The sequence below is a fragment of the Lactuca serriola genome, chromosome 2, assembly GCF_051521515.1.
Source record: "Lactuca serriola cultivar US96UC23 chromosome 2, Lser_US96UC23_V15, whole genome shotgun sequence".
NCBI lineage: Eukaryota > Viridiplantae > Streptophyta > Magnoliopsida > Asterales > Asteraceae > Lactuca > Lactuca serriola.
The window spans coordinates 214,373,108-214,384,657 of record NC_136409.1 but is presented as its reverse complement, the minus strand read 5'-3'; the positions used below and the strand labels follow the sequence as shown (position 1 = coordinate 214,384,657).

Below are 11,550 nucleotides of genomic sequence, written 5' to 3'. Positions count from 1 at the left end.
TCAAATCCTCTCTCTAGTGTGTACGAGTCACGCCGACGCCTTTCCACGGTCCTCGCTAGAACCTGAAACACATAACACAACAACAGTAAGCATATTGCTTAGTGAGTTCCCCAAAATACCCTTACACACATACGCCTTTCCAGGCCATACTCTACACGATCTTCCGGTCCATGTGTCTCAGGGGACTTCCGTCCCAGTCCCAGTAGACCTTCCGGTCCTACTCGTATCGACCTTCCGGTCCATGACTCCCTGACCTTCCGGTCCACATCATAATGCCTTCCGACCTATATCATACATAGCATACATATCACATACATAACGCATACAGAACGTGCAACGCATAGCATACAAAACATGCAACTCATAGCATACAAGACCTTCTGGTCACACATAGGTACCTTTCCAGGTACAGTATAGTGAGAAGACTCACCTCAGATATCTCGGTAAGTCTCTGTCTCGGTAGGAATGTGATATAGTCTCCGCCTAATCACATAAAGCAAATACTCCCATAAATACAACTATACTCAACCCTAAAAGTCAACAAGGTCAACGGTGAAACTTTGACCCGACTCGGCGAGTGCTCTAGGGCTACTCGGTGAGTCTACACGTGTCCACTGACTCTCTCTTAGACCCTCTCTTGGCACGTCGAGTATTCCTCTGACTCGATGAGTTCCACCTGGCAAGAATCGCGGGGCCACCCCGACTCAACTCGCCGAGTCCCAAGAACAACTCGGCGAGTTCTAACTCGAACTCAGACCCCTGACTCTCCCTGACTCACCGATTCATTCCCCCAACTCGACAAGTCCACTCACTGAGTGATTAACGGGCAACCTTCAAACTACTCGCCGAGTCTGTTCTTCGGACTCGGCGAGTTCATGCCATGCACAAACTCAAAACGACTTCTGAGGTTAGATCTGTTCCATACAACTATAGATCTAGCCTTCCCAAGCATGATAATCACGTAAAGTTCGGACCTTGACACACATATAACATAGAAATGGTCCAAAATGGTGATTTAGCCCCAAAAATGACATTTTAAGCTCATGACTTCCAAAATGGCTCATAAATCTCCAAGGGTTAAGGTCTCTGGACCTCTTTGAGTCCAGATCCAAAGCACAAACTCGATAAGGGGACTAAATACTCTACATACTCTTCTTGTAAAGGGTTTAAAAACCCTAACTCTATGAATCAACACCCAAAACTGGAGAAGGTCCGAAGGAATACCTTAATATGAATCCTTTGATCTCTGAAGACACTAGATTTGCACTTCCTTCAGCCTTCTTTTGCCATGGTCACCTTCTCCTTCAAATTTCACCAACAAAAGATCAACAATGGCCTTTATTCTCCTCACAAGCGATCTAGGACTCTTTCTGGGGTGTGGTAGCCGCAATGGATGACCATAAGGGCCTTTAAATAGGTCTCAAACCCTGGAAATTAGGGTTTCATTAAACAGTGTGGACTCGCCGAGTCCACTCATGAACTCGCCGAGTCCAGCTGTGAACTCTCATACGAATCCGCGACCATACTTGGCGAGTCTAGACGCCAACTCGCCGAGTTCCCCCCTCAAAATTCAAAAATAAAGGAACAAAATCTCATACCTGGAAATCCGGGTGTTACACAATTCTCAAGCTAAGCCAAGTTATTACACTTTCTAAGTTGGAACATTGTATCCTATGAATTTTGTATCATACATTATAAGGGTGACAATGATACTTCCACTAGTATTGTCATATGTATGGCTATTCTTCATTTCTCGAAATTCAAAACTCCTTGAATTTTCTCAATGAAATAAGAATTCCAATTAATCCCACTAGATTTGGTATACTTATGGTCCACCTTTGTGTCTTGGAATTCAAAAATCCTTGAATTTTGTCATTAAAACAAGGATTCCATTTGAGAGATGCTTGTTTCAGCTCATAAATGAACTTCATAAGCTTTGACAATGTGTTTTCACCCATCCATATTTGTTATCTTCTTGAACATACATAAATACTTATACTTTTAAGGTCAAGTGTTTTATCAACCAAGATTCAAACTTACATGGATCGATTCTAACTCTCCATGTCATCCTTCCTTCTCGTACCTTTTAGGGCATGTCATGACTTCTGATAGCTGGCACCCTCTAATTGTCATCTATCGGTGACTCATTTACCTTAAAAATATAAATTCTATATAACAATGTCTATGTCGTCCTCTACCAAATATATTAGGAAGAATTGGAGGGATGTCAATATCATCAATAGCCTTTTCAATACCGAATTGAAAGTTAGGGCCAACCTTAGGTTCTTCGTTGGTTGACTCTTAAAGAGGTACCTCAAGATTCAAGAACATTGGAGATTATAAGACAGAGACAAATAAGGCTGTGAGATAGAGCTGCCGAGGGCAGAGAAGAGGGACTGAGGCCGGCGGCGTCCTGGTATTGGCGGCGATCAGAGTTGGATAAATGGGGCCTGACTTCTGTTAATCAAGAAATCAAAAATTCCGAAGGACACCGTGTAATTTTTGGTTTTTTAGGGTTTATTGTAACTCTATTTCTCTTTTTAGGGCTTTGTTTCCCTCAATTATAATTTTTATATAATCAATCTCAAACCTAAAAAATAAAAGATTTAGAATATAATATGAGAAGTTACAAATGATATTGTTATGAACATTATCTGTAAAAAAAGATTTTTATTATTTATTTTTGTTAACCACCAATTAACCGTCCGATTTTTTTTTATAGATTTTTTGGTCTAATCTATTCTTTTTTTTATACCGTCCGATTTTTTTTCATAGATTTTTTGGTCTAATCTATTCTTTTTTTTTATATGTTGCTGAAATGATATGATATTACATGTGTCAATTAAAAATATATCAGGTTATTATATAAAATGTAGAAAGAATTGCAATATAAAAGGTGTCCATGGACACCCTTAACCGCCATGATAATTACAATTTTGTTTAAAATTCTTGCCTCCTCTTTACATTCCTGCTAACATTTTTTTGAGTGAGATTTTAAAATCAATATTTTTATCAACTTTTAACATAGGAAAACTCCCTTATTTACTATCATATTTGAGCTAAACCACACTCTAATTCAAGATCAAACTAGGATTTATAAAAAAAAACATGTAAAAGAATTGTGTTTTTTTCAAAACTTAAACATTTGTCAAACGTCATTATATTCGGTTTATACTTTTCCTACAATGATTAGTTGTTTACTATTTGTAATTCAAACCTAGTTTATTGTAATGCGCCTAGCACTAAAATCTCGAATTTATGACCTCAAACACCATTTTTTTAATGCTCAAAAACCATATTCTCACATCTCAAAAGGGGAAAGATTCGTCATTTTTAACGTTTTTAGCATGAGACTTGATGAGCCGTTGACATGAAAAGTATGAAAAAGTTAAAGCAGGGGTAAAATATGTATATATTTAAATCATGAAGGACCTTTATGATTTTAGTGGTTTCTTTTTACCGGCAAAACTGTCTTTCAAAAAAACTAGTTTAATACACAGAAAACACAGCAAGCATTTTCTTGAAGATGCTAAGCTTCAAGATCACTCTCTCTCTCTCTCTCTCTCTCTCTCTCTCTCTCTCTCTCTCTCTCTCTCTCACACACACACACACACACACACATCGGAGAGCTTGATTGATCGATTTCTTTTTATGGGGTGTCCAATAACCGTTAACTTTCTTGTTATGAAGATTCTCTAGCTATCTTTCTTGCTCCGATCTCTTCCACTTTCCGTTCTTTGCTTTCCCAAGCGAAGAATCTCTCTCTATTTCTCCCTCAATGAAAACTATCGCTTTCCTTTCCCTATCAGAGATTCCCAACTTCTTTACTTTCTCAAAAACACAAGCTTTATCAGCAATGATGCCTTTGTTCTTCTGCCTATCTATCTATCTACCTCTCTGCTACCGTTCTTTTTTCTTTCTCAGAGGACGCTTTCTCTGTCTCTCTCCCTCTCTGTCTGTCTCTCTCTCTTAGTCCTTTTCATTTACGCCTTCGCTTTTTTGCCTTCTTGGAACTCCGGTGGGAAATCTATACATACCTTCCCAAACCCCACCATTTATGTCTTCTTCCGGGAGCGTCAACCACCTTTCTCAGCGCTGTATTTACGGTATGGAGAAAACAAGAGTTTTTCATTTTTCGATCATGGAATCCATTTGGTTTTTGCGTTTTATAAATAACATCAGGAAATTAAATTGTTTGATGATATGCTTGTATATATGAATCTTAAAATGTAATACTTCCCGAATTAATTAGCATTTGCATGATTACCTTCTGGGTCTTGTTACATATGCAATTTTCCATTTGGGGGTTTAATTAACGCAGGCTACTTTGTTTCTTCACATGCAGAGAGGAAGTCCTGGTTTATGAGATGGCTGAGTAAGCTTTTCAAAGGTGGTTCTAATAATCGCAGGCAGGCTGCTACTACACATCCACCCCCACACTTTATAGGAGACGAAAACATGGTTTTACGTGCTCCTGTTAGATCCTTGGTAAATATACAATATATATATATATATATATATATATATATATATATATATATATATATATATATATATATATATATATATATATCTTGTTTTTTTTATATTGATGGGAAAACCAACAACAAAAATAAAACTTTGCGTGAACTCTAATAATGTCATCTGGTAGCAAAAAAGTAGAAAAGTTTGTTTTTGTATCATAGTGCATAGAAGCATATATGCACTTTTTTGTTTAATTCCCTGAAATTACGTCATACGTTTCTAAATGCCTAAAATTCTATATTAGGACAATCGCTCAAGGACTGATAAAGAGAAGGAAGAATTAGATCGAGCAATTTCACTTTCTTTAGCCGAAGGTTTAAAGAAACCAAATGGTATCTTAATTAATCTTGTCCTTCAAATAATCAATGTTGTTAATTGATCACAGGTAATTATAAATTTCCTGCATTTGTACAGGATATGGATGGCGAGCTAAAAATGACGATGATCTTGCAAAATCAGTTCAAGATGACCTTCACTCATCACATCCTCCATATGTTCATAGAGAATATCAGCCAACGGGATATAGGTATACTTTAATTAATTATGATCCCTTTTCATCAAATCATATCAATCGTGAATTCTTTAAAATCGTTTCATATATATGTTTATTTTTTAGAATATGTGGTGGTTGCAACCTTGACATTGGTTATGGAAATTACTTGGGATGCATGGGAACATTTTTCCATCCTGAATGCTTTTGTTGTCGTGCTTGTCGTTACCCAATCACAGAACATGAGGTGATTAACATTAGTCTTCCCATTTGGTCAAATGCATGATTTGGTTTTTACAAGTCAAATTGTGTTGAATGTTTTCTTATTAATTAATTAGTTTCTTTTCTTTTGATTCAAGTTCTCTTTATCAGGGAAGGATGCATACCACAAGTCTTGTTTCAAAGAGCTTACGCATCCCAAGTGTGAAGTCTGCTTTCAATTTGTAATGAATTATATATAAAACCCTCCCTTTCTTTAATTTGTCCACTTAACTAATTTTTTTAGATTTCGAATCAAATGCTAAATGTGAATCTAACTTTTCAATTATAAAGATTCCCACAAATGGAGCTGGGTTGATTGAGTATCGATGCCACCCCTTCTGGTCCCAGAAATACTGTCCTGTACATGAACATGATAACACAGCAAGATGCTGTAGTTGTGAACGATTGGAGGTATATATATATAGTTAATTTCTGGAATCTTTTCACATTTTTATTTATTTTTAATATTTGTGAATTTTATATATAGTCTGTGAATGTGAGATACATATCTTTGGGAGATGGCCGGAGTTTATGTTTGGAGTGCATGGAATCTGCAATAATGGACACTGGTGATTGCCAACCACTTTACCACACAATTAGGGATTACTATGAAGGAATGAACATGAGACTTGATCAACAAATTCCCATGTTACTTGTTGAAAGACAAGCCCTTAATGAAGCCATTGTTGGGGAAAAACATGTAAAAAAGTTCATTCTGTTTTCCATTTTCCAGTTTCGAGTTCTTTTTTTCATCTCAAATCTTCTGATATAAAAATGGCCTTTTTTCAGGGCTTCCATCATATGCCTGAAACAAGAGGCCTTTGTCTTTCCGAGGAGCAAACTGTTACAAGTGTAAGTTTAGTCATGTATTTGAATTTTGAACTATCGTCTTCATGTGGTTTTCTATCGTCTGAGTTTTGTGGTTTGATTTCAGATACAGAAAAGGCCGAAAATTGGGGGTCATGCGATGATAGGAATGAAAACTCAACATCAGAAATTGACTCGAAAATGTGAAGTAACAGCGATTCTTGTTCTTTATGGTCTCCCGAGGTAATGTTTCATGATTTTTTTTTTCTCTTTTCTATGAACGATCGACTAGATTTTGAAACTGATGTCACGAACTCAAATTGCAGATTACTAACCGGTGCGATTCTTGCTCACGAGTTGATGCACGGCTGGTTACGTCTTAAAGGTAATCTGAAAACATTTGTTTATTGAAAAATACTTAGGGTTTATGAGTTTTTTCGAAATTGACAGGGTATAGGAACCTTAATCCGGATGTAGAAGAAGGTATCTGTCAGATGCTTTCGTATATGTGGCTTGAATCGGAGATTATGCCCGGATCGACTTCATCAGCTCCGTCGTCATCTTCTTCGGTTTCAAAGAAAGGTGGGAAATCTAGGGTTGAGAATAAATTGGGTGAATTTTTTATGCATCAGATTGCCCATGATGCTTCGCCGGCATACGGAGGAGGATTTAGGGCTGCTAATGCCGCCGTGAATACATATGGCCTCCGTAGTACGCTTGATCACATTCGGCTAACCAGAAGCTTTCCCCTGTGATATTCTTCAAGATTCAGTTCACTCCTGTATTTGCAGGTTTACTAAATTGTCCCTCGAGGATTGAGTTATTAATGGAGGCTTTACCAAGGAACCCAAGTTTTTGTGGGGTCATTTTGGGGAATACACATACACACACGAGGAAGATGACAGGACAAATAAGTGTTTTTATTTTATTTATCTTTTAATAAACTTCGAAGTGTTTTCTTTCTCTTTCTATTACTATTTGGTATTGAGGTATTGTATTTGACTATTTGTATTTGTATTTGGAATTAACACACAAAAAAATGTACTTGAGAAACTAACACACAATTTATTAAAGAATGGAGTATAGCATCCATTTACGTTCATACTCCAAATATTTGATTGCATTTGGGTTTTGAAAAATTCATGTATGTGGGGGTAAACCAATTTTTTCCAACAGTTGACATGTAAGTGATAACCCCAATTTAAAAAAAAAAAAAAAAAAAAAAATACATACACAGGTCTTCTCTGTTCTCTCAACCTATTTTTGTCTCTTAAAATCCTCTACACGATTCTTCATCTCCTTTACTTTCCCTCTTTCATTTTCTTGCGTCCCATCAATGGGAAAGGCTTGAACTTACAACCAAATGTTCAAGCCATCACGTTGAGTGTCTTTTCGAGTACTCAAATTAACGTGTTAACCAAAAACATACACATGACTTAATTAGAACAACAATTCCCCTTTGAATCTTTCACGCCATTCTCAACCTTAATGGTAGTACCTTTCGTAGGAATAGAAGCAGCTGCTTCCTGAGCAGCCAAGGCTTTCTTGCTTACTATATGATAAATATCAAGTAAAATTGTTTGGAAAGCCTTCTCGACATTATTTGCATCAAGTGCAGAAGTTTCTAGGAATGCCAGCTCTTCTTTTTCTGCCAACTGTTGAGCATCGGTTTCTGAAACAGCTCTAAGATGGTTTAAATCGGATTTGTTTCCAGCTAACATGAGGACGATGTTGGAATCTGCATGTTCCCTAAGCTCACGAAGCCACCTTAAAACGTTGTCAAATGATTGTTTTTTTGTAATGTCGTAAACCAAAAGAGCACCTACTGCTCCTCTGTAATAAGCACTTGTGATTGCTCGATACCTCTCTTGACCTGCTGTGTCCCATATTTGTGCCTTCACTGTCTTCCCCTCCACCTGCATCGCATTATCAATCTCTGTGGGTCATTTCAACAAACATCTTTCCGGCACTATAAAAATATACATCGATTTTACTTTTCTGGTGTGTTTATTAAGACCAATCTTATGATAAAACATGTTCATGCATTGAAATGCAACATTGCAAACAATCTATTCTGGTGTAAGCGTGATATAAAAGAGAAATTAATGTCGATGTAGGATTCCATGAAAGAATTTGAACAAACTTGGGAGGAAGCAACAAACCTGAAGAGTCCTGGTAGCGAATTCAACACCAATGGTGGATTTAGATTCCAAACAGAACTCATTCCGGGTGAATCTAGAAAGTATGTTTGATTTTCCGACACCCGAATCCCCGATTAAGACAATCTTGAATAAGTAATCATACTCGTGATCCACCTTATACGCCATTCCTTCTGTTTGTACTCGTCACAAACCTAGAAATTTGGGGAAAGAGAAAAAGTTAATCACCAAAAGAAACCCATATGCAACAGCAACAAATGTGGGATCGGTCTTTTCTTCCTTGGAACCCATAGTTTTTGTAAAGAAAAATGATAAGAAAATTCAAGAAGCTAACCATGCAGGAACGTGCGATGAAGAAAAACAGTAAAAAAAGATTAGATTTCCAGACGATTGAGAGAAAGAGAGAGAGAGAGAGAGAAAGGGTGGAGAAGGAGGATCCCAAAACAGAGGAACCCAATGAACAGGAATTTTAAACGGGGGGAACAATCAAGAAATTGTATTGAACTAAAAATATTCACTAACATCCTCTAGTTTATGTTTGAAATACAAAAAAGACCTGCAAGATAATTATATTTTCCCAAAAAGAACCATGTAACTAAACAAACAAAGATACAGATGCCAAAAACAAATCTTCTCCCTCAAAAGCCATTGTTCATCTTTGTTTAAGAGAAAATAATTTGTTCGGGTAACAAAGTATCCAAATGAAAAAAAAAAAAACCATCGGACTTTTCTTTGTGTACGTATCATTAGTAAACTATAGACTGTGTATACATATGTGTATATGACTGTTAAAGTTTAAATTTTGTTTGAAAAATATCATTGGTATTATCAACATAACAAGTTACTAACCATGTAGCATGATACTGTCGTCCCAATTCTCACGTATCTAAAGTGATGGGTATGCAATCAAGAAAATTGTCATATAATATACTACATCAATGAGGCAGGTTGTCTACACAGGTAAGATAAAAGCCGTATGACTAATAATTACAATACTCGGTATTGATTTTCGATCAAATTTGTTATTCGGAAAATCGAAAACCATACCGGTCGGTACGGGTTCCGTCACAAGCGCATCCCTAATTATATTTACCATTTTTTATAGTTCTTGATGTTTAAACTGACTTAATATTAACTTTTAGATTCACAACTTATTTATTTTATAATTTATAAAAATAACAAGCAAATCAAAATTTTCATTAAATACAATGCGATTATGCGACCACTCATAAATCACAATTTCAGTTCTCCACGTATCACAGTATATATTACATCTAATTCTTGTTTAAAAAAACCAGTTGAAGAATTGCGAGTTTTTTCTCTACCAATCGAAATCACATTTTACTCTATCAAATTTGGCAGATAAAACCATACCTTTAGAACTCAATAGAACATTCAAACCACATTCTAATTTGGGTTTAAAGTTTTTGGATTCGAGACCACCAAACTTTGATTCCAATCTTTAATCTGTGAGACCGTATAAAAAACAATTATACTAATGGGCTATACAATAAAATAATACAAAGACTAATATCCGCTAACAGCCCCCCGCAGTACGAATGAGAGAATCAAGAACATTCAAGGTGAACCGAAAATCAAGAAATATCGGTGAGGGAAGACTTTTCGTTAAGATGTCAGCATATTGAGAAGATGATGGAACATGAAGAACCCATACCTGCCTTATAGCCACTTTGTCTCTAACAAAATGAAGGTCAATCTCAATATACTCGATACGCTGATGTTGAACCATATTAGACGACATGTAAACTTCACTAACATTGTCACAGTAATGAAATTCAAGAAGCAAATTATGAATCCAACATGTCTCAATAATAGTGTTGGCCACACCTCGATACTCGGCCCCAACATTGGAATGGGAGGTCGTACTCCAACATTTAAATGACCGTGAAGGAAGATTGTATCCAAGAAAGACATAATAACCGATGTGGATCGTCTAGTAACAGGACAACCTGCCCAATCTGTCTCCGAATATGCAATAAGATCACGAGATGTAAAACTAAACAACCTGAGACCATGATGTCTAGTACCACAAACGTATCGAAGAATGCACTTGAGAGCAGTGAAGTGAGGTTCTTGTGGGTTGTGCCTGTATAAGCAGACCTACTGAATAACATAAGTGATGTTTGGACGAGTGAATGTGAGATACTGAAGAGCACCGACAAAACTTCAATACAACATAGGGTCAGCAATATGGGGACCAAAGCCATCAAATTTAGCAAAGAGGTCTGCAGGTGTACGAGCTGGCTTGCAATTTAGCATAGATACGTGCTAAAGGATCCCGGTGACATATTTCCACCGAGACAAGAACATGACATTGTCAGAGCGAGTAATAGAAATCCAAAGGAAATAATACAGATCGCCCAAGTCCATCATAGAGAACTTGGTGCTAAGGATCGATATGAGATGAGTCAGCAACAAACAAGGTGACCCTATAAGAATAATATCATCCACATATAGTTGAAAATACCCAATATGACTGCCATGCGGGTGTTACATTTACCCCCCCCCCCCCCCCCCTTAGGATGATTACGTCCCGGAGTCATCAACAAAACAAGGCTTGTTGAATAACTCCATAAGTTGTCTTTTCATCCTAGGTAATAACCGTAACCCTTATGTCTTTTCTAACGAGTTTCTAACTCTTGGACTTCTTGACTGCTGGCGATGCTCAATCTTGCACCCGCTCTCTATCTCACGTTGCACTTTCAATCGTGACCTTCAAGTCACAATATTGATCCTTATTGGAGACTCCTGCTCCTTTGTAAACATACTTTACTTCGATTATTGTAACATGCCAATGAGTCAAGTTCTAATGATCTCTCATCGTATGATGCAACGCTTAGACTAAGGTCTTTTAGAGTGAAATTCCAAAACGGAATATACCTTCCTTCATGTTCTAATGTGATATAATCACATTCTAGCATGTAACATTTCTAGCTACAAGTTTCTTACTTTCACAGTGATTGCGATACTTTTATTGATCGCTTCAATTATCTTTCACTACAATATTCTGGATTAAGTCATATGCTACATCGAACTTGGTTCTCTAAACCACGTAGAATACATATCTTAGTCGGACTCGATATGATATGACCACTAGGGTGGGAATAATAATCATCATCTTGTTAGTCATTACCAAAATGATGGTGATGACATACATGAATCAAACAAAATCAATTACTAGCGCCTTGGTAACCTTGTGACTTTCCCTGATCCAAGTGCGAGTACTGTGCTTCCGCTAGTATAGGCCTCTTCTACCTTTCACGCATACCCATACTCGCCCCAAGTATT

General features: G+C 37.0%; 2 protein-coding genes across 2 annotated transcripts; one reads left to right on the top strand and one right to left on the bottom strand.

Moving 5' to 3' along the window:
• Positions 1–3,634: 3,634 nt before the first annotated feature.
• LOC145088461 (protein DA1-related 2-like) lies at positions 3,635–7,310 on the top strand. Its single transcript, XM_079026820.1, has 12 exons — positions 3,635–4,106; positions 4,346–4,488; positions 4,769–4,856; positions 4,939–5,050; positions 5,141–5,261; positions 5,374–5,457; positions 5,567–5,686; positions 5,763–5,975; positions 6,065–6,127; positions 6,210–6,325; positions 6,409–6,467; positions 6,533–7,310. Exons 1-12 carry the CDS (start codon positions 4,058–4,060, stop codon positions 6,835–6,837), a joined length of 1,473 nt encoding a protein of 490 aa, XP_078882946.1. The 5' UTR covers positions 3,635–4,057; the 3' UTR covers positions 6,838–7,310.
• Positions 7,275–8,711, bottom strand: LOC145088462 (ras-related protein Rab2BV-like). The gene is made up of 3 exons (XM_079026821.1): positions 8,576–8,711; positions 8,245–8,435; positions 7,275–7,998 (listed from the first exon to the last, which is right to left on the bottom strand). The coding sequence occupies exons 2-3, from the start codon at positions 8,407–8,409 to the stop codon at positions 7,519–7,521; spliced, it is 645 nt and encodes a 214-aa protein (XP_078882947.1). The 5' UTR covers positions 8,410–8,435; positions 8,576–8,711; the 3' UTR covers positions 7,275–7,518.
• Positions 8,712–11,550: the final 2,839 nt, after the last annotated feature.

Bases quoted from the DNA above. Each gene is read 5' to 3' on its own strand.
- LOC145088461 (XM_079026820.1), top strand. From the start codon at position 4,058: ATGTCTTCTTCCGGGAGCGTCAACCACCTTTCTCAGCGCTGTATTTAC. The intron at 5,262-5,373 runs GTGATTAACATT...TTTTGATTCAAG, and splicing joins ACCCAATCACAGAACATGAG to TTCTCTTTATCAGGGAAGGA. The intron at 5,687-5,762 runs GTATATATATAT...TTTTATATATAG, and splicing joins GTAGTTGTGAACGATTGGAG to TCTGTGAATGTGAGATACAT.
- LOC145088462 (XM_079026821.1), bottom strand. From the start codon at position 8,409: ATGGCGTATAAGGTGGATCACGAGTATGATTACTTATTCAAGATTGTC. The intron at 7,999-8,244 runs GTTTGTTGCTTC...AATGCGATGCAG, and splicing joins TCGCTACCAGGACTCTTCAG to GTGGAGGGGAAGACAGTGAA.